This window comes from Cyprinus carpio, chromosome B5, assembly GCF_018340385.1.
Source record: "Cyprinus carpio isolate SPL01 chromosome B5, ASM1834038v1, whole genome shotgun sequence".
Classification (NCBI taxonomy): Eukaryota; Metazoa; Chordata; class Actinopteri; order Cypriniformes; family Cyprinidae; genus Cyprinus; species Cyprinus carpio.
Window position 1 is genome coordinate 19715130 of NC_056601.1, and position 22667 is coordinate 19737796.

Genomic DNA, 22667 nt, shown 5'->3' on the forward strand with positions numbered 1-22667 from the left:
TTTATCATACGCTCATTTGTTTTTCTATTTGGTTTGTCTTCTTCCTACTTTTTTTTTACTATTAATTTGTAGGTTCTCATTTCCTTTTTTCTGTCTGATATGTCTCATCTTTACTAAGTCCACTCATAGGACAATCAAAGTTGTGATTTAAGTTCAGTACATATGAAATGGGGTTTATTTTTAAAAAATGATGGCTAAAATACATTCAGAAGTTTAAAAACGCCCATAAGGCTGCAGATTGGAATGAATCTGACTCTATGAAACTCCTCCATTGGAAAACCAAGTGAATACTAGCTCTCTTGGACAAATAACCACTTAGAGGAGATCTCAGTTAAGAAAAGACCAAATTGGACAGTTCTCTTTGACAAGATTTCAAGCAGCTGTGCTAGATGTAATTTCAGAAGGATATGTGTTTGACAATAGTTCTTTTTAGTTGAGAGTATTACAACTAATGTATGTTCACAATTTTAAAGGTGTTGTAAGTTTTTGACTCTACTAAAGCATAAAATACCATAATGTTTGCAGATATTTAAGAAACGTGCTAAGTTAACATACTTGTTTATCTGAAAAACAATGCTACAGTCAGTTATTCTCCTTTGAAAATGTGCGTTCCGGGCCGGAATGACAGTCTCTGTTTTGGTTTGTGAAACCCGCCCACTGCCAGTTTACCCAATTGTATTTCTGCCGGTTGGCGGAAAACAGCGCATTTCATTTCATTCATTGTCAAGTGTGCTAGTTCCTGTTGTTGTCTCAATCTGGCAATGTATGTGTGAGTCAAGTCTGAGGAGGAGAGGACAGGTGAAAAAAAACCCTCTCCAATATTTTGAATTTGGACTGCAATACCTAGTTCAACCACTTGGTGTCAATCCTACATACAGCACCTTTAATAACTTTATTTTTCTAAGTTTTTCTCAAATGGTGTATTGAATGCTTTCAATGGTACCTAGGCACTTCTTGCCATCCAGAATAGTTTGGAAATGGACCATGACTGATAATCTTTATAAAAAAAAATGAATGTATTAGTTTTTTTTTTTTCTCCCTTTCTTCTTGTGGCTGCAGTACTTCCACTCATTCACTGGGTTTGTAGCATTGACAAGGTTTTATTTCATTTAACAGCCTTGAATTCAACTCTGAACCCCTCAAAATCATTGGATGTGCTCATGTTGCCTTATGTTTAATTGGCACATTAAAAAAAAAAGTCAGATTGGTCCGGTATAACTGAACAAGTTAAAGCCAATGTGTATAGTTTTTTTATTTTTTAATCATGAAAACACATCAAAAAATCATAATGTAAAGTGACTTCAATGGTTTTCTTATATGTAGGATGCTTTTAATTATGATTTGATTTTATTCATTATAGCACTGTATTGCATTACATGTTCCTTGTGACTATAACCTACCTTGTCTCAACGATGATTTCTGTTACAGCTCCTCTTCCTCAATTCCTCCAGCAGAGCCCAGTAAATAAAACTGAGCTTCATGATGCAGACAGAGATATAAAGATGCATAGGATATATAATTACAGATATAAATGTATATTCACTACTTATTCGTCAACTCTGTCTTGGGTCTAAGTATTTTAGTTTTTTTATGAGAGAGAGAAAACATTTGTGTATTGCATGCCAATTTACAGTATATTTCTTAAACTTTTTGAGCAGTTTATAACATGTAAATGTCATTCTTTCGAGTAAAATTTTTAAATTGGTAGCACTGCATATGTTAAGTTCAGCAAGTTAAAGCACGTTGACAAGTATGTTTTGGCAGAGACTTACATGGTAATATCTGATGTATAAGCTAATCTGAGATTTGGACACTGAGCCCCTCGTTTTTCGTAAATAAATCACAAAAACCCATTAGGAGTGTCTTTTTACTATATATTTATTTGAGTGCACTTAATGTTTTTTTTTTTTTTTTAAGAAGACATTAAAACGAGCAAAATGAAAAATACTGTCTTGAGCAGTGTACTGGGGTCTAGCTGTCAAAATGTACCAACTTAAGTTTGTAAACCTCATTTAAATACTGATTTAACAAACATTTTTATATTTTTGGAGGCTTCAAAGCTCCATAAAAGGAAACATAAAAAAAAAAATACTTCATACTTAAAAGGTCTATTATTAGTGTGTTATTAAAATTGCTTTGTCACATATAAATCATATGTTAGTGGACACTATTTTAAGTGAGGACTTAAGTATTTCACATTTTAAAATTGTAGATGTTTCTACATTAAATAAAACAAATTAATGAATTTCCCCCCCACAGTAATGTATACGAGATATTTTAAGTGAGGAATACATATGTATTCGAGATATATCTCGTTTATTTATACTGTGCCACTCGTATAATGCAGTGCGATAGATGGATGGATGGATGGATGTTGGGTCTTTAGTAATAAAAATGTTTCTTTTGCACCGAAAAAAAAAGAAAAAAGAATAGTCTAATAATATTGCTACCAGAGATAACATACTTTGAAAAGATTATATGGAGTTAAAATGGGACATCCAATGTGTGTTCACTTTTCATCTGGGTTAAAATTTAGATTTTCAGTTGGTTAAATTGAGTTTTGGTACTCGTCTGTAACTATAATAAACAGGTATTGTTCCTCCAACGATACTGCTGTAGCACTGTGTTAAATGTTAAAAATACTGTATAATACATTGTTCATGAATCTCATTGTAAACATGAGCAGCCGACTGTTTCAGTAATGAAATATGGACAGATCACAAATACTTTAAACTTGACAGTAACACTCAAATGTGTAACGTTAGCGAATTATCAGTCACAACAAGAATACCGGGATCACATCACGGCACAAATCCGGGACTGTCCAGTGCTGTCGGAGTCTTTCAGTCTTGTTTTGTCCCGTATGACAACGGACTGGTTGCCGTACCGGCTGTACCGGGAGCTCTGGCTGCGGCTCAGGTAGCTGGCGGGAGGCGCTCGCTCCAGCTCCAGCTGCTGCTGCTGCCAGATCAGCAGCGAGGTGTCCTTGAAGCGCAGCCGCGCGAAGCCTTCCGACAGCGCCTTCTCCGCTAAAGGACAGCGCTCCGTCATTGCGAGGAACGACGAAGGGCGCGCAGACGGCTTGATAGATCTCTCATGAGGGTGAACATGCCAAATGTCGTCTCGGCTTTGATCATGCCGTTAAAAAAAAATGTCCCGAGGCAGCAGGTTTGATGAAGGGAGAACAGCGACGTCAAACGCGTGTCTTCATCAGTTGCGAGGCAGTGATGCTAATCCTTTCGGCGTTTTGCTGGCGATGTTTCATGTACATTATCAATGAACGACCCGCTGATAGTTGAAATATCGAAATAAAGTAGTTTTATGAGAACCTGGTCTTCTATTGTATTCAGATCTGATCAACCGTTCACGGTTTCTTCGTGTAGGAATTCGAGAAAAAACAGCAGCTTATTAAAACAACGCCAGCGGCTGCCTGTGGCAACAACGTCCGCTTGAATGAGAGTCCGACTGCAACCACAAGACGTTTAATGGTTCCGAGTGCAAGTTCATTTGCATAGTACAACATTTTTTGATATTATAGTAAAGAATTTAAAATAAAATTACGCGTTTAACAAATGAGATTCCAAATACTTCACATTATGAGTTATTTAAAGTGCAGAATCATTTAGAAGACAACTTAATCAGACATAGAAATACATTTTTATTTCAAAGCAGTGAGCAAGCTAAAAAATAAAATAAAATAAAATATTTAATCCAAGTCTTCATCATCTGACATAAAACGTTAGATAATAAGCCTTTTGTGTAGGTGGCAATATGAGAGTGTCTGATCCACCATTGAATCGAGGAAATATGAAGTAATGCAGCAATTAATAAAGATTAACTGTAAAGATCATACAACTACTGAAAGGTTTCAGTGAATGGTGGATCTTTCGAGGATTTTGTACTCATTTCTTCTTAGGATCAGAATCAAGAGGCAACCCAATGTCCTTTCCACGCAACTTAAGGCCTAAAAATGAAACGAAACAAAAAAATATTTAAACAATGAGTAAAAACAAGCTAATAAAATTCCTTTGAATTAATATTGAATTAAAAAAAAAGTTTGTTTTGCTCAAAAGCAATGCAGTACTTTCATAATATATCTTTTAATACACCAAAGTAAAAAAAAAAAAAAAAGGTAATTTCACTATTTTTCATGCAGCCCTAATGAGTATAAGAGACTTGTGTTTTTTTTAAAAAAATCTTACTGTCCCCACTGATTTTATTCTACATAAATCTATGGTGAATCCATAAAGAGAGCTCACTATAGGCCGAACACCAAATCAACTATATCTTGGGATTCCTGTTATCAGAAATTGGATTGCAGAATATATATCAAGTGACACTTGATATACAGGTGCTTCTCAATAAATTAGAATGTAGTGGAAAATTTCATTTATTTCAGTAATTCAACTCAAATTGTCAAACTTATTAAATAAATTCAACGCACACAGACTGAAGTAGTTTAAGTCTATGGTTCTTTTAATTGTGATGATTTTGGCTCACATTTAACAAAAACCCACCAATTCACTATCTCAACAAATTAGAATACTTCATAAGACCAATAAAAAAAATAAAATAAACATTTTTAGTGAACCATTGGCCTTCTGGAAAGTATGTTCATTTACTGTACATGTACTCAATACTTGGTAGGGGCTCCTTTTGCTTTAAGTACTGCCTCAATCCAGTGTGGTATGGAGGTGATCGGTTTGTGGCACTGCTGAGGTGGTGTGAAAGCCCAGGTTTCTTTGACATTGGCCTTTAGCTCATCTGCATTTTTTGGTCTCTTGATTCTCATTTTCCTCTTGACAATACCCCATAGATTTTCTGTGGGGTTCAGGTCTGGTGAGTTTGCTGGCCAGTCAAGCACACCAACACCATGGTCATTTAACCAACTTTTGGTGCTTTTGGCAGTTTGGGCAGGAGCCAAATCCTGCTGGAAAATGAAATCAGCATCTTCAAAAAGCTGGTCAGCAGAAGGAAGCATGAAGTGCTCCAAAATTTCTTGGTAAACGGGTGCAGTGACTCAATTCAAAAAACACAATGGACCAACACCAGCAGATGACATTGCACCCCAAATCATCACAGACTGTGGAAACTTAACACTGGACATCAAGCAACTTGGGCTATGAGCTTCTCCACCCTTCCTCTAGACTCTAGGACCTTGGTTTCCAAATGAAATACAAAACTTGCTCTCATCTGAAAAGAGGACTTTGGACCACTAACAAAAAAAAAAAAAAAAAAAAAAAAAAAAAAAAAAGTCCAGTACTTCTTCTCCTTAGCCCAGGCAAGATGCCTCTGACGTTGTCTGTGGTTCAGGAGTGGCTTAACAAGAGGAATACGACAACTGTAGCCAAATTTCTTGACACGTCTGTGTGTGGTGGCTCTTGATGCCTTGACCCCAGCCTCAGTCCATTCCTTGTGAAGTTCTCTCAAATTCTTGAATCGATTTTGCTTGACAATCCTCATAAGGTTGCGGTTCTCTCAGTTGGTTGTGCATCTTTTTCTTCCACACTTTTTCCTACCACTCAACTTTCTGTTAACATGCTTGGATACAGCACTCTGTGAACAGCCAGCTTCTTTGGCAATGAATGTTTGTGGCTTACCCTCCTTGTGAAGGGTGTCAATTATTGTCTTCTGGACAACTGTCAGATCAGCATTCTTCCTCATGATTGTGTAGCCTAGTGAACCAAACTGAGAGACCATTTTGAAGGCTCAGGAAACCTTTCCAGGTTTTTTGAGTTGATTAGCTGATTGGCAAGTCACCATATTCTAATTTGTTGAGATAGTGAATTGGTGGGTTTTTGTTAAATGTGAGCCAAAATCATCACAATTAAAAGAACCAAAGACTTAAACTACTTCAGTCTGTGTGCATTGAATTTATTTAATACACGAGTTTCACAATTTGAGTTGAATTACTGAAATAAATGAACTTCTAATTTATTGAGAAGCACCTGTATATTCACAAGTGATACACAAGTGATACAAATAGGGCATTTCTACAATGACCCTCCCTGGTATTAAAATATGAGAGACAGTCTATGAGATAGTGAATCATACCAATGGCTCGCTCAATCTTCCCCATGACTTGGTTATTGGGAATGGCCTTCCCAGATTCATACTCTGCAATGATTTGCGGCTTCTCGTTAATTTTCTGCAAAAAAAAAAAAAAACACAATTATATGAGCTGGTAAATTAGAGATGAATCATACAGTAAATCTGTAAAATACTCACAGTTGCCAGATCTTTCTGGGTGAGGCCTTTATTTTGCCGGCCCTGCTGGATCACCTTCCCCACTTCCAGAGGCACTCTCTGATGGCTGAGCTCCTCTGTCTCTCTGTCCAGCTTGGCTGTGTTCTTGGTCACAACATGCTGTTTGTTTTGTCCAGCAGCCCCTTAGAAGACGAAGAAATTGTTCATTTAATTCCAGTTGGAAAATACATAAAATACATACGAAAATGTTTTAATGTTCTTACATTTCTTCGATGTTTCGACGGCTTCTCCTTTCCTCTGAGCAGTAATTATAGCCTGAAACAAAAGTACTGTTTGATTATGTAAAGCGAAACTCCTTCCAAAGCTTCCACCGCGTTGCGTACCCTGATTAAATCGACGATAATAATTCTGCTGCATTTATTCCCAGATCGATATTTTAAACTTTATGACAGATTAAAGCCATTTTGCGCATTATTCTATGCGAAACACTTAAACGCTGGTCACAGCAACAATGTAACGTTAGCAGATGGCTGTGAAATACCTGCTTAGACTTTGACTGTGCAGCCGATCCCTTCTTCCTCAAAACAGTCACGGTATCCCAGTCGCTCTCTGCCATGTTGTTGACAATTATTTGCAGAAGTGTTTGATTTTTAGGCAACAACGGGGCGTTTAACTTGTCGGGCACGTCCCTGCTCTTTATGCTCGTGAACTAAACCGGAAATACGTCAGGGTATGAGGCACATGTCAACAAGCTCCCGTATCGTATTGTGTACATGTGTATTAAAAAAAAAATAATAATAATAAAAAAAAAAAAAAAAAAAAAAAATTCCTGAGAAATCTTACTCTTACTCTTAACCTTAATCTGTCTTAAATTCAATTGTTCAATAAACTGCTTTATGAATTGTAAAAGCTCTTCATTTGCCTGGCATGGCATCTGACGCAACAATATAATGGAATGGCAAAGGATTTTTTTTTTTTTTTTTAATTATTGTTTTTTTTCTCTCTATTACATTCTATTGACAATAAGTAACACTGCACCTGTCAACTAACTCTCATTATAGTATTAGTTGTCTGTCTGATTAATATCTAATAACTTTTTATTGTGATGGTCTCCCAACAGACATTTTAAGTAACTTTGAACATGTAAATTTAATAACCCTAACCCTACCAGTATACAAAAAAAAAAAAAAAAAAAAAAAAAAAAAAAAAACCTTACTTTTAGTCAACAGAATGTGTTAAAGGGACAATCAAAATAAAGTGAAACTATTTTATATATATATGCAATTTTTTATGCTATTACAACTTACTCTTTCTTTTCAGGTAAAATATGTTCATGGTACATCATATACTCAATAAATATATCTTTGCAATTTAGGGATTCAATTACATTTGTAAATTAGTTGGTTCAGGCAAACATTACATTTAGATAAAGGTCCATAATAATTAAATTAATATTAATTGTCAATTAATATGCAGAGTTTACACTTAATGTAGGCTAATCTTCAGTTGGAGGGTTTGATTTTGGCCTGTGTCCTCTCTGTAAATAATAGGTGAAAATAAAGACTAATAATAAAACAGATGAAGTCATGTCTGCCGGAGTTGTATTTATTACTTATGTTAATGTAAAATTTGCCTGAACCTACACATTTAGAGTTTAACTGAATCCTTTTATTACATTCCAAAGATATATTTATTGACTATGAAACTAGACAAAGAACATGAAAACAGTTCATTTTAAAACTACAGATCAATTTGTAGGCTATTTCCTTAAACTCTTATTTATTTATTTATTTATTTATTTATTATTGTTTATCCGTTCGTTCATTCATTCATTCATTCATCAATTTTTCATCATGTGTTAAGGTTTTGTAACTTCTTAAAGAACAATAGTATTTTTGTTTGACTGAATTTGACTTTAATACCTTTAAGAATTTTGCTCAATCTGCAATGGAATTTTGCTCAAAAAACTCTATAAAATGTATGAAGCTTATTAAAAAAAAAAAAAATCAGCTCTGTGTCAATAGTGAGCAGTATTTACATGTCTGTGTATGTAGGTCACAAGAGCACTGCTGGGTTCCTAATAGGCGGTAGCATGAACATGGACTCAGAGACTGACCCCTGCTGGTATTTATAGACTGCTGAGTCAGGGTCAGGAACTGGCAGATCACTGCTATAACCAAAAGAGGGTGGGGAGACTGACATCGACAGCTGCTGAGATATTAAGCAACCATCTCAATAAAAGCAACTTTCAATAAAGTAATGATTTTCTTCATCTCTCTGTCTCTCATTTTCCCTCTGCAGATCATAAAAGCTTTTGAGCTAATCTTGAGATTTTCTTGAGATTGTTTAATGTTATAATGTACAAAGTTGTCATCATGTTCCATAAACGTATTTTATTCTTATCACATCTGTTGTATTTATCTCTGCATTTTTTGTCATGAAGAATCTAAAACACACACACACACACACATACACACACACACACGCACTTGTCTTGCATATACACATATTCACATGTTTTAAGTTGACACAAACTATGTTCATAAAAGACGTAGAACTTGTTTGATTTATGTATATTTTCCCCCAATCTGTACAACACTATAAGATGTTTGGTTTACAATAATCATGTATAAAGCTCAATGATGGGATTCATTTATTTCCAGAAGGCCCATACCATACATAACACTGCTGTGGAAATCATACAAAATGGCACATCTGGGGCTTGCAGCGATTGGAATTAAACAACATAAAATTTCATATAAAACAACATTGCAATTTTTGGTAATAGTGAAAATTGTGCTTGAAATGTTCAGTTTGAATGCTTAAGTAGTTATATTCATATAAATGTGATGCATTCAGAGTATCATGAAATGTCAGTACAATTGTATCTATACTCCAGACACCCAAAACAGTCCATAAAATCCCAAATTATCTGTGGTGGTACCATTTACAACTTTTACTCAAATGCATTGTAAATAGTCTGAAAATTATCTACAATTCCAAGAAAATAGAAATCTGAAATGACTCATTATGCTGCTTGATATAGTCCCTGAGCAAATGTTTCGCTCACTTACTGTGATCAATAAAATCCATCAGCCGATTGATACAAATCACACATACTGATTTGGCCTTCATCAGTGTTAGCAATAAAAAATACTTGCACCTTTCTTTTAAAGCATAAGGGAAAACTGTGCACCTGATGCTTGTCCAAAGCATTTCTCCAAACTTTACATTGCTTTGGAAGAAATGGAACAAGAAATGGTCAGATCAAGCTTATGGATGTGTGCTGCTTAGGTTAATGTTTTAGAAAAGTAAATGTTTCTATCACACACTTTTTAAAATAGATGTAGGGCACTTAAAATGAACTGAAAAAAAAAAAAACATATGGCAACTTTAGAAATCCTTCAAAAGACAGGTACTGATCAGTAGAGGGGGCTCCAGTTGAATGTTCCTATGGATATTAGAGTCTGGCAAGTGTTGGAAGACAGCCACACCATCTCCACTAAACTGTAATGAAGGAATCCTAAGGCAAACCCGCATCCAACATCTGTCAGATGGTGGCGACCCAGCAACACACGGGACATGCCAACTAGGACTGCCCATAACACAAGCAAAATACGCAGGGGAACTGCAAGCACCAAGTGTGCCAACAGGAATTTAGATACCATGACTGCTCGGCTTGCATGGGCTGCTGGGAAAGAATAGATGTCCATGGCCAGGTAGTCGAGAAAACTGGGCGCCATTTCCCATGGCCCTTTGCGCTTCACCAACTTCTGCATGCCTGCTACAGTCATCACATCCAGCAAGAGAGCTGTAAAGCAATGACATTTACATTTACGTTATTAATGCAATAGCAAACTCATAGGAATGGCTGTAATTTGGCCACAAGTCATCACGCCTGTTATGATATACAGCTATAACACACTCTTGCGAGTGTTACATTGCTTTTACAAAACAAATAAGCAGAAAAATCAAGGAATGTTCCAAAGTCCCTCTACTTTCTTATGCCACAGATTCAAATTTGTTGTTGCTAGTTCAAAAGCGGTGTCCAATGTATCTCTATTACTAATTTGAAAACATCACATTAGAAGTAACCAAACCACTTGAGCTGTTTGTGACCAGAAAAAATCAGAGCCACTTTAAGGCAAGCCTCTAAGTTTGGGCAAAAAAATAAATTAAAAAAATGTAAAGGTGTGGTGACAGTGAAATTTTTTGCAAAACTTTTCGGGCAAAAAATCTATGCAATGAATAGCTCACAGAAAGTCACTTTCAAACCAAGATGCTTTCAGATGCTCAACGTGGCAAATTCATGAAAACTTAAAACCATGGCAAAATCTGCATGAGAAAATCTTTCGCCCTCACTTGAAATTCTTGATCACATGGATTCCTATTAAAATGACTAGATTTTGCTCATGAAAATTTGCAGACAAATGTTCTGCAAATGTTCTGCAAAATGACAAAATTTGAACGCTGTGGTGCTGTCACGCTACGCTGTTCAGGGAGCACGCTGGAGGCACGAGGAAACATTTAACAGTCTTTAATCAAGGAAACACTGGGAGTAATCCACAACAGGAGCTTGAGCAACACACATAGAAAACAAGTAGACCCAACAAACACGGAACGAAAAGCAGAGACTTAAATACAAACACTGGTGCATAGGATCATAATCAAACTAAACAAGGACAGGAACGTGACCAAAAAAGGAAAAAATGGAACAAAACCAGGGGCAAAACAGGTCCATAATCCTGACATATCACCTATCACCATAGACAACAACAGAGGGAGGCATAAGTGGAAGCTTGGAAGGAGGCTCAGGAGGAGGACAGATATCTGGGAGGAGGAAGATGGGCAGAGACCAGGGAGGTGATGATGGAGGGAGGAGCCAGGGAGACAACAGGAGGGAGCTGGAACAGGAGGAGCCAGGCTGCAGCCATGATGACGGCCCATGGTGAAGCCGACGGAGGGAGGAGCCATGGAGGAGGAATGGCCACCAACTCCAGGGGGCCGACCAATGGCGGCGGAGCAGGTGGCGAAGGAGCCCCAGCCCGTGATTGGTTATCAAAGCACACATACTCCAAGTTTACCTTTAAGCTTTCTCCATGGTAGAGCTCAAGAGGTTGGTATTGTCCCACAAAAATAGGAACATCTCATAATAGGAATTTATATTTGACACATGCGCAGAGCATAAAAGAAAGTGAAATTAAAAGAGTAGTGAAAATAAGAAATTCTAGAGCTTTTCATTATGTTTGAGTGTAATGAACTAGTCACATGCTGCTGTCAGTCAGAACTACATATACTTGTATTCCCTCATCCACTGACCTACAAACCCAACAGCATCCTCATAAGCTGCAAAAAAAAAAAAAAAAAAAAAAAAAAAAAAAAAAACATTCCTGTGATTTCAAATTCATCAAAATCAGCTGTGCTTGACCTGATCACCATTACAATTTTACTCAGCCATTCTCATATTTGCATTCTCAATTATGTACATGATTGATTTGAATGTCACTTTAATCAAATAATTAATATGTAAACAGTGGGACAAAAATCTAAATTGCATTTTAATTATTGTCCAGCTTTCAGATAAAGCTGATCAAATACACATAAAGTCAACATTGCATGTAGGGTATCTAACACTGAAATTATCCTGAACTTATTTATTTTTATTGTCCTAAAAATGATTAAAGTCAGTATATAAAACGAGAATATACTCTCTCTGTCTCTATGGTTGACAAGGAGACATTTCTCAATTATAGTAGCCTATATGTGTGACCAAAATAGTGATGTTTTTATAGCCACACACATTTTTAGAATAGCATTCGAACGTTCTCCAGAGCGCCATTATTTTACTTCTTATCAGAAATGCATTAAAACTCACCTAGCAGCAAATTGACCAAAACCTCTTGACCGGCCAACGTGTTGCTTCTCGTGAGACAAATAATTGTGCCGAAGATCCACGGGATGCCATGGCCAGTGAGCGCGAGGAGCTTGACCATAGAGCGCACGCTTCCCCAGGACGATGTGTTGTGCGCGCACACGCCGAGCCGTTTAGACATGCAGATATCAATGGCCAGAAGAGAGTTCATAGCGATGCCTTTGAATGAGGGGTTTAGCTGCATGCAGTCTTCTTCTGGTAATTCCTTCTTTTCCTTATTGTTCTCGGGCGACTCGTGCTGCGCGTTTGCGCCCTGCTGGTTCTGACTTTGCTGGTGTCTCTGCGACGGCCTCCGTGCAGCGCCGCGAGCTTCAGCGCTGCTGCTCTTCAAAGGCTGATTTAGAGACATAAACTCGGGTCTGTTCAGCACATTGCTTCGCTCCCTCGCCCTGGATCGAGTCTGGTTCGCAGGCATTTTGATTTTCTACGGACTAAATGTCTTTTACTGTCCTGTTCTTCACACAGAGAGACAGTGAACGGTCTACCATATCCATTCCCAGTTCATGTCTTGCTCTGTTCTAAGTGTTGCGACTTCTATTCCAGTTATACTAAAAATAGACATACCAGCCGCCTGGATACATGAGACGCATCCACATGCTGCCGAGAATCTAGATAAACAAATGGCACTCAGCTAAGAAAACCACTGTCCTTACTTATAAAAAAAAAATAAAAAAAAAAAATAAAAAAATACTAAAATAAACTAAATTATTGTATTTATCTGTTGCTGTTTTGTTGCTGTTTTTTTTTTTTTTTTTTTTTTTTTTGCATTGCACTGTATAGCTGCAACGTAAAAAATTATAAATAAATAAAATAGCCTATTTAGGCCTATTTATTTATTTAAAAAAGTGTAAGCTTGAAAAAATGTACAATAAATGGTAAATATAACATAATGTTTATTTAATTTTAAACTACTATTCTAAACTACTATGCCACTCAAGCAAGTGCCTTGACTGTGACTTATCAGCATATAAAATGTAAATGTTCAAAAAAGGCCCTTTTTGATAACGTTAAAAGCCTTTAAAACAAATATTCCAAAATTCTATTACTTTATGTAAGCTATATCTCACCCAATTTGTTTGATGTTTTATTGTTGCTTTTTAAGTGTTTTCAGAGAAAAGCGTCTGGAAAATTGTTCAAATTAAAGCTTATTTGTAGCTTCGAATTTAACAGTTCCACTGAGTACAATATCTATACAGTATACAGCTTTATAAATAAGAGTCATCATCTGCAGTCTTTTATGCTTCTCATAAGATGGTTCATCATCTGTTTCATTTGCAAAAAAAAAAAAAAAAAAAAAAAGATGACTGTCAGAATGTCTCTGACTCAAAACTACACTTCCCAGGATGCAAAACGTCGCCAAGAAGGGAAGTCTAATTCTAAGCCGCTTGGATAAAAAAAAGCCAACAGCTGAAGTATTGTATTACACCAGAGGAACCTGACTAGCCTATAATAGGACAAGGGCGACACCCGACTGGTCACGCTCTTTAAATCTGTCAGATATGACGCGGAAATTAAGAGCACCGACATCTGATTTGACACCAGAAATTTTGGTCTCAAATTATGCCAGAAGACACAGCGTGGAGTTGGACCTGTAACGGGACTATGGATTTAAACTTCAAGTAATGTTGCTTGTTCTTCTTGTCATCCTGAAGGACCTTCTGAATTATGGAGCGAATCAACCGCATGAGACTGTTGACCGGAGCGCAGTGTAACAGGTCGTAATGCCGCACTATTGGACGGTACCTGTCAGGTGCTTCTTAGAGATTTCTGGTTTTAAATCAAAGGCACGTTTAAGCTGACATATATTTTGACCAACAGGATATAGGTATTTACTAATTTTAAATATATTATAATAGTTATAAGTTTAAATATGTAAGGGTTCTTTTGATATTTTAGCTTGACTGAAGGAAGGAAGGGAAATACCTGGGATTTATTAATGCTGTATTAAGAGATTACAAGACGTGTGAGAAGATTCTTGCCAAGAATCATGTCATAGCACTATGACCACAGACTTGGGCCCTTTTTCTCTCATCATGAATGTTACTGCTTCGTCTGTATACTGATGGGTGTTTGTGTTGCCAGTCTAAAGAGGCTCCACCATGGGATGTGTACAGAGTGTAAAACCCAAGCCAAGTTTTCATGAGAACATCACGGTCCTGGAACTGCAGGCCTCCATTGATCCAAGTCCGACTGTCATCGATGAGTCATCTAATGTGGTTCTGCGATACCGCACGCCTTACTTCAGGGCATCAGCTCAGGTGCAGGTGCCACCCATGCTTTGCAAAGAGATCTGGACCGTTGGCTGGATCCAGGCTTGCAATCAAATGGATTTCTTTAACATATATGGAAATGAAGGAGTGTAAGTGTGGTCATTGTACGAAAAGATACACCTAGCTCCTGAATACTTTATTGCTTTGGGCCCTGGGAATCTAGAGGCTGATATTCAGATTACCAAAAACACTTTTAAAAATAAAGGTTTAATATTCACATCTTTGGTTCCAGGAAGAACCTTTAGCAACCATAGAACTTTTCCACTGCACAAAAGTTTCTATATAGTGGAAAAGTGTTCCTTAAATTATTATAATATTCTTCACAAAAATCACAGAATGACAGAAAGCTTCTTTGTGGAACCCAAAATGGTCCCGCATTTCTACAACCTCCCCTTTGGGAACCTTTATTTTCAAGTGAACCCATAAATGGCACACATTATGTGTCTCTATTGATTTGGACCCAACAATATTAATTGGTAAAATATGTTATTTAATGTATTGTTTGGATAATTACTCTTAACTGTTATTTAAAAAATAACTTTATAAATAAAACCACTCATTCTCAGGTAAAAAAAAAAAAAGTACACTTTAAAAATCAAGACAATTACAATAAATTTGCACCTATGTAAGTTGCAAAATTATTTTGCCTTAAAGAAATAATAATAACATCAGTAATAAGCATTTATGATGCATATTATGATGCATATTAAGCAGAAATAAAACAACAACACAGTTCTGCATATCCATATCAGAAACTACCATCATTTGGTTTACAGGGCAGTAAAATACCATTGAAATATTCTAAAAAGGAACTGAACGAACTCAGCTGCTTTTTTACTGTGATGTTTAGGGGTGGCATGATGTGAAAATGGAAATATGTAAAAATGATTTTTCAGGATGTTAGTGATGTTTATGGTGCAATTTCCTGAGATTGTTTCCTTAAAAGCAGCAAAGCTGAACACACCCCTAACAGGACAAAAGGCTTGTCCTTTACCAGCGTCAGTCCTGAGAAAGAGGCTTTATTTCTACCAAAATTATTCACAACATTCATTCTCTAGGAAATTATGGGGGTTTTGATTAAGAAGATCTTATGTAGTCCTTATAACTTTCTTGATTTGAAGCTTAAACAAACAATATGCTTTACTTTTTTACTGTTAAAGGCTAGTTTAATCAAAAATGAATTTACTCACTCTCAGGCCATCCAATATGTAAATGAGTTTGTTTTTTTCATCAGAACAGATTTGGAGAAATGTAGCATTATGTCACTTGCTCTCCAATGGATCATCTGCAGTGAATGGGTGCCGTCAGAACACAGCTGATAAAAGCATCACTGGAGAAAGCAATATTATAGATATAGAGCACTCAATGGAACTCTATGGGACTTTTTATCAGCTGTTTGGACTCTCATTCTGACGGCACCCAATCACTGCAGAGTAAATATTTAGGGTACATTGCTGATGCCAGAGTGTATCAACTCACTTCTTTCTAAGAACAACATCTGAATAAGAAGTTTCTTCTTCCCTTTTTAGATCCAGCTGGGAGCTCCCAGAGCTGAAATGTGGGCAGATTCAGGCCATTAGTGATTCAGATGGTGTGAATTACCCCTGGTACGGCTGCACCACTGAGATGTACACAATAGTGGGTCCCACTAAGAAGAGCACCAAACTCACCGTCAGCATGAATGACAACTTCTGCCCGAGTGTGACATGGAGTGTCCCAGTGGGCACCACCAGCAGTCCCCCTCTACTGAGCTCCATCCAGAGGGACCAATGCTTCACCACATGGCTAGTGGCCATGAACGAAACCACAGCTGAGATGGTGCTACTCCGAACCATCCGCTGGAGGATGCAGCTCTGCATTAAAGTGGATCCAATGAAGCCTCTGGGTCAAAGAGCCACAGTTGTGGAGCCACTGATCCAAGAACAGCCTCAAGTCCTAGTTAATAATGAACCCATCCCAACAAATGCCTTGCTTAAGCCTAATGCCAATGATGCCCAGGTTCTAATGTGGCAGCCTAGAAATGGGGAGCCCATTGTGGTCATACCCCCAAAATATTGATCCCATGAAAGATATTTACTACCAATTTGAACTGAAATGATTCAGTAATGCTCAGTTAAATGAAGAATGGCATGGAGTGAGTGAGAATAATAGTCAACAAGGTTACAATTTAACATTTTAAAGGAATAAATGTATTATTTTTGTATTTATTGATGGTTGATAGGCTGCTTGAAAGGACAGTCCACCTAAAAGCGAAAATTCTCTCATCAATTCCTCAACCTCAAGTCATTCCAAACCTGTATGACTTTTCTTCTGTGGATACAAAAGAAGATATTCTGAAAAATGTGGGCAACCATGCAGTTTTGAGTCCCATTGACTTCCATAGTATTTTTTATCCATGAAACCATTTAGTTACCAACATTGTTCAAAATATCTTATTTTGCATTCCACAGAAGAAAGACAATGCATACAGGTTTGGACAACATGAGGAAACAAATGATGACAGAATTTTCATTTGTAGGTGGACTGTCCCTTTAAGGGCACACATTTATCATATTGTGTATTGTTTTAAATATTTGTAATATTTGTAATTTGTAAGACAAAACTGTGTGTGGCCTTTGCACACTTGGCTATGGACTGAAATGTGGCCTTATGAAACCTACTATAAACAAAACTGAAATTGTTTGTTCACACCGTATGAGTCAATCATTAAATGTATAATGGAGGTATATTTATTTTTAGTCTGGTGTGGCCAATGTTTTACAAACAAATGTTGCCTTTTATTTTGTGCAATTACTGCAAACACATTTGCAAACATCACTTGTGTCTGTGGCATCTTACAGGATGTTCTGTGAACTAGAACTGTGAATAATTTAGTTGTCTTCTCATGTTTTAAGAGGCAGCTTTTCAGGTGCACAAGCTGAGTTCCAGGTACTTCATCTTGTTTTTAGACTTGGAGAACCTTATGGTGGAGGATAAGGTGGAAACTCTACAATAAAATCAGTGTGTAACAATATATATACTTTACTGTGTTTTTTGAAAATCAAAGCTTCACTAAAAAGCAGACAGCTATACTGACTTTGTCAATTATCGTACAAGTACAATCTGCTTTACAACAGCATTTGAACTTCATAGCCCTGATTTATTTAATAACTATGACCAATAATTGTATCAGAATCACACAAACTTTGTTCTTTGTTTGAGAGCATCCTCTCAACAGGGACCATATGACCTGATTCTAAAATACTCCAAGTTGTCCTATTTTGTACTCTTATGAATTCATTTAAATCTCAAAAGTCTTGTATCTGCAGAGACTCTGTGGGCATCCTTATTTGTCACATTGTTTAGTAATATTACAGTAAATGAATCAGTGACTAGAAAATCTGACTGTGTTTAACTTAGAATGGGTAGAGTGATTTTTAATTTCATTTCAACTTCCAACAAGAAGTTCCCCCAAGACTTATAGGTGTAAATATGTACACATAAGTTCTTACAGGAACAACAAAAGACACACATATATATATATATATATATATATATATATATATATATATATATATATATATATATATATATATATATATATATATATATATATATATATATGTATATATACCTGCAAGTTATCAAGTTTTCATTTTGATGTAAATATCAACATTAACTTGCTGCTTTTAAAATGAACAGTACAATATTAACTGGACATTTTCTGATAATTATAGATAGCAGTAGGTCCAAAAGTCTAAAACCACATTTTATTTCTTTAATTTCTTTCTTTCCTTTTTTTTTTTTTTTTGGACCCCAGTGCTCACTAAACATCTGTTTGGATTAGAATTTTTGTGGATTGTTGATTGCTGTTTTTGCATTATATTAAATATATACAGCAATCAATCAATCAATCACTGAATGACATATGTATGTTTCTAAAATGTTTTGTTTAACTGCCGAAGAAAGAAGATGCTTCAAAAAAGAAAGCTCATGATATAAAGCTGTATGAGAAGTGTGTTTAAATGCTTAGATGACCCACTAAATTATTCATGAGTTTAGTGATGCTTTGTGCTCTTGCACTGTGACTGCCCCTCCCTCCACGTCTCATACTTTCTATTGTTATGAGGCCCACACACACACACACACACACACACACACACACACACACACACACACACACACACACACATGCAAACACACATGGAGAAAACACTGGTGATCACTCAGTACTGGTGAGCAGGTAGTCCAAATGACATTTTCTGACCACCCAGCTTTAAAAATGATTCCTGAATGGAAAAAACATTATGTGAGCTTTGAGGTGAGTTTGGGTTCTTGTTCCTTGATACATTCTTTATGTTTTAAACTTTCAGGCTTTTATCGACTCTAATAGTTGTATTCGTAACTTAACATGATTACTTAACTAAATAAAGGACAATAATATGTTGTTTTTCAGACCCTGAAATCTCTGTTGAACAAGGAAGATAGGGTTAACCTCATTTGTTATGGTAAGAGCATAAACATGTTGGGTCGTTTTCACTTCTGAATTCTAGTTACGTGAGAGTATTCCACTATTAAAATAATGTATCATAGTCATTTGCATATTTGCAAGATTTTCATACTGTTAAAAATTAAATGCTGCCAGGACATATTTATGACTGTCATATACAGCAGTATAATCTCATAAATTATTCCCTTTGAAATTAAATGCATGATAGATTTTGACTTTCTATGGCAGGTATCCTCACAATATCAAAGGTGAAGCAGGTCAAATGAATCATTAATAACTTTGCAAAGCTGAATGTTTAATAAGGGAAAGGATTGAGATGTAAATGGCTGTAGGAAGGGAGTAAGTGAATAACATCATGACTAAATTTTCATTCATCCATCAGTAATAATGAAACACTTTATAGGAAACAGTCATAGGTCTGTGACAAAAGAGTTCTTCAAAAGCTGCGAGGAAGAGCTGAACAAGGTGGACCTCTTCTTTTCAGGTAGACAACTCTAAAGTACTGTGTGCGGATCATTAACAATACATGTGGATACACATTCAGTATTACCTATTTCTATTTAATAGAGAAGCTATCAGAAGCTCACAACAGATTGGCAACACTTGGGATCGTAGCTCAGGAAGTTTCTGGATCCAAAGTTCAAAGAGATAATTATGTCATCAGTGATGTCCCACCTACCAAAAGAAGAAGAACTAATCTAAAACAAATCAAAATGGCAGTTGGTGAACTATACCTGAGCTCAGCCTTTCTGCAAAAATACCAGGTGCTCTTTAAAAATCTTGAAGTTCCATATTTTTTTACATATGCATCTCTGCATTTCTTTGACGACAAATAACTTTTGAATTAAAGCTGATTGCTACAGCAATCATTACTCCAGTCTGCAGTGTCACATGATCCTGCATAAAACCAAAAAAATACATTTGCAGCTCAATAAACATTTATTATTATTATTATTAATATCATCATTGAAAACAGCTGCTTAATTTTGTTTGGGGGGGGGGGGTTGGGTCGCTGTATATATATATATATATATATATATATATATATGTATATACAAATTCAAATATTTTTTTTAATTTACCACATATTACAGTTGCCATGTATACTTTTTCTTTAAAAACTGAAATGGCATAAAATATGCCCAATTGTGTCGTAACTTTTATTTTAGGAATTTAACTACAAGTGTTTCTGCAAGATCACCACAATGTATGATTCAAAGTTTGGTTGTGAACATGGCCTAAATTGGAGAAATGAAAGGCTTGACACATCTCTGCTCAACACAGACAGAGGCAAATGTGAACATCTCATGTCTAAACTGGAGGTGAGTATGTAGCACTGCAACCGTTCTTTTAGTTCACTTTATTCATCACAAGACACCGAGCTCCTGGATAAAACACTGAATGTGATTCTACAGACGTTCATGATTCAGCTGGAGGGGGGTGACAAATTGAGAGCAATGAAAAGACTTGAGGTCCCACCAATGGACAAAACACCGGTAATAACAAAAAGCCTCACCTGTGAAATAAAACTATTGGCTGTCAATCAGCAAGTATACTAAATCATGTTTACCAGTTAAACAGACTTAGGGCCAGATTTACTAAACAGGGCAAGTTAGCGTAAGACTGCAATGCCAAAAAAAAAAACACCCATGGGAGTGGAAAGTTCTGAGGGTGATCTACAGATAATGTGCAAATTAGAGAACCAGTGACAGCACCATGAGCGAGCTGGAGGGGGTCTGGCCTTAGTCCCTGTGACCCCCATGACCATAACAAGCAGAGCCAATGATAATAAGGTATGGGTAATCTCCTTAACAAAACAGTTAAGACATTCATTTTTGAGTGTTAAATAATAGCACAAATACCAGTAAACTGACTACTGGAAAGCCTTCATTAATCACCTTGCATGATTCATTTAAATACTCTACTCCCATAAACATTGGTCTGTAAAGGAAACTCCTACGAATGCATATCCAGTAAGGTCAGTCTATGCCTTTTCATCACTAATTTTTCATTGCGTGTCTTTACTAAATCCTGACAGCAGCCTTTTTAATGCCAAAAGAGTGTTTGCATTGGCACAAGCTGTTAGTAAATCTGCCCCAACAGAATTTTGAAGCAGACATTAAAAATAAAATAATTTGCTTTAGAGGGTGTACTATTGCTTCAATAAAAGATTAATATATTTAGTTTTTTGCTGTACTGTAACACTCACACACATCAAATATGCTATCGTAAAACAAAATCTAAAATCTAAATCCATCTTACCTAAAATCAGATGCAAGATTTTTTGTTGTTAGATGACATAATTTGGTTTATTTAATTATTTAACATGTTTTACAAACTTGTGTTGGCCTGATTGTAACCAATTGCCTTTATTACTTTCCCATGCTTTTTAAAAATTAAGCGTAATACTAGTTAATGGAGAATTCATTTATAAAGGTACGGAATAATCTAGATCCTCCATCATGAAGTTAAAGTCCTTTTTGACCAGTGAAGCCAGTTTAGTCAGAATTTTATATAGAAAGATAAATTCATTCAAGACATAACTTTTGCATTATTTAAATGCTCTTACACGTTATAGTCTTTTTTCCTCTGTACAAAGAAAGTCGGAGTGTGGATAATGTTTCGGATTGGCTTTACTTGCGGCCTCATCATGGCTTTACTTACAGCTATAGCCTTCAGAGGTTGGTAACGTCTTTCATTTCCCCAATTTCTTCCTAGACAACTGTAAACAAACTATAACAATGTCATATAATATCTGATATTCTATTACATAGTCTCCATTCCTTCTTAATAATCCATATACTACGCATGCAAAAATATAATTATGATATAATGGCATATTTCAAGTCATATGCCTCTGTATCTATTTGTTAGTTGTTATGTTCTAAGTAGGTAACATATCCAGTTGTCTTTAAAGTGTTCAGTGAAACAGACATGGAGCTCTTGAAGCCTCAGCTGCAGCTTTACAAGGGAAGTTTGCTGTTGATTGAATTTCTGTTCCTGATTGGACTGAACCTGTACTGCTTTAATATATCAGCAATAAATCACACGCTCATCTTTGGACTGGATCCCAGAGATCACCTCTCATACTACCATATTTTCGAGGTGAGTTAAAGTGAAATCACGTATTAGAGCATGTTTAGTAATATTGTGCTTGCTGTGCTGAGGCCTCATATGTTTGCCTGTGTATTGCAGATGGCCGGGGGTCTGACTGTGTGCTGGTGCACCAGTGTACTGGCTAGTCTTCATCCTTCTGTGTTGTCAGTCCCACAGCAGTTCCACCCACTACTTTTTCACAGCTTTCTCCTGTTTCTGCTACTAAACCCTTTCTCCATCTTTCACACCCAGTCTCGTCGCTGGCTCATAGTCACAATGGTAAGACATGGCAAAGATAGGACCTGATTTTTTTTTTTTTTTTTATGTTAGTCTGTGTATTAGTAGTGGGAATTATTAAGTGGCTCTCTCTGCAGGTTACACTGACAAGCCCAGAGCAAAAAGGTACCCAAACTGTCACTAGGACAGTACCCTTTCAAGAGGTACTTATATGTACACTTTAGGTTCTAATATACCTTTAAATATACTATTATGCACATTTAAGGTACTAATATGTAAATAAAGTTGAAAGATGAACATTTTACCTTTTGTACCTCAGGGTACCACCCCAGTGACAGCTTTTGTAACTTTTACTGATAATGTACTATATATAGCCACAAATGTCTTTACCAGTAAGTCATTGAATTATTTGCTCAACTGATTTGCTGATTAATTT

At 36.3% G+C, this 22667-nt stretch overlaps 5 protein-coding genes across 6 annotated transcripts; 2 read left to right on the forward strand and 3 right to left on the reverse strand.

Moving 5' to 3' along the window:
• Positions 1–1038: 1038 nt before the first annotated feature.
• Positions 1039–3490, reverse strand: LOC122137485 (putative uncharacterized protein BRD3OS). Its single transcript, XM_042724788.1, has one exon. It carries the CDS (start codon positions 3049–3051, stop codon positions 2797–2799), a length of 255 nt encoding a protein of 84 aa, XP_042580722.1. The 5' UTR covers positions 3052–3490; the 3' UTR covers positions 1039–2796.
• Positions 3491–3638: 148 nt separating this feature from the next.
• On the reverse strand, positions 3639–6950 carry LOC109085991 (endothelial differentiation-related factor 1 homolog). The gene is made up of 5 exons (XM_042724787.1): positions 6749–6950; positions 6471–6522; positions 6229–6389; positions 6055–6148; positions 3639–3964 (listed from the first exon to the last, which is right to left on the reverse strand). The coding sequence occupies exons 1-5, from the start codon at positions 6821–6823 to the stop codon at positions 3903–3905; spliced, it is 444 nt and encodes a 147-aa protein (XP_042580721.1). The 5' UTR covers positions 6824–6950; the 3' UTR covers positions 3639–3902.
• Positions 6951–8843: 1893 nt separating this feature from the next.
• plpp7a (phospholipid phosphatase 7a (inactive)) lies at positions 8844–12739 on the reverse strand. The gene is made up of 2 exons (XM_042724789.1): positions 12083–12739; positions 8844–10018 (listed from the first exon to the last, which is right to left on the reverse strand). Exons 1-2 carry the CDS (start codon positions 12552–12554, stop codon positions 9630–9632), a joined length of 861 nt encoding a protein of 286 aa, XP_042580723.1. The 5' UTR covers positions 12555–12739; the 3' UTR covers positions 8844–9629.
• Positions 12740–13422: 683 nt separating this feature from the next.
• On the forward strand, positions 13423–17422 carry fam78aa (family with sequence similarity 78 member Aa). Of its 2 annotated transcripts, XM_042724791.1 has the most exons (3): positions 13423–13889; positions 14222–14498; positions 15939–17422. In XM_042724791.1, exons 2-3 carry the CDS (start codon positions 14239–14241, stop codon positions 16465–16467), a joined length of 789 nt encoding a protein of 262 aa, XP_042580725.1. In that variant the 5' UTR covers positions 13423–13889; positions 14222–14238; the 3' UTR covers positions 16468–17422. The 2 variants fall into 2 exon arrangements, with proteins under 2 accessions (XP_042580725.1, XP_042580724.1); XM_042724790.1 differs by having other exon boundaries at positions 13425–14498.
• A 4397-nt stretch (positions 17423–21819) lies between these two features.
• Positions 21820–22667, forward strand: LOC122137375 (xenotropic and polytropic retrovirus receptor 1-like). The gene is made up of 2 exons (XM_042723419.1): positions 21820–22003; positions 22094–22667. Exons 1-2 carry the CDS (start codon positions 21833–21835, stop codon positions 22298–22300), a joined length of 378 nt encoding a protein of 125 aa, XP_042579353.1. The 5' UTR covers positions 21820–21832; the 3' UTR covers positions 22301–22667.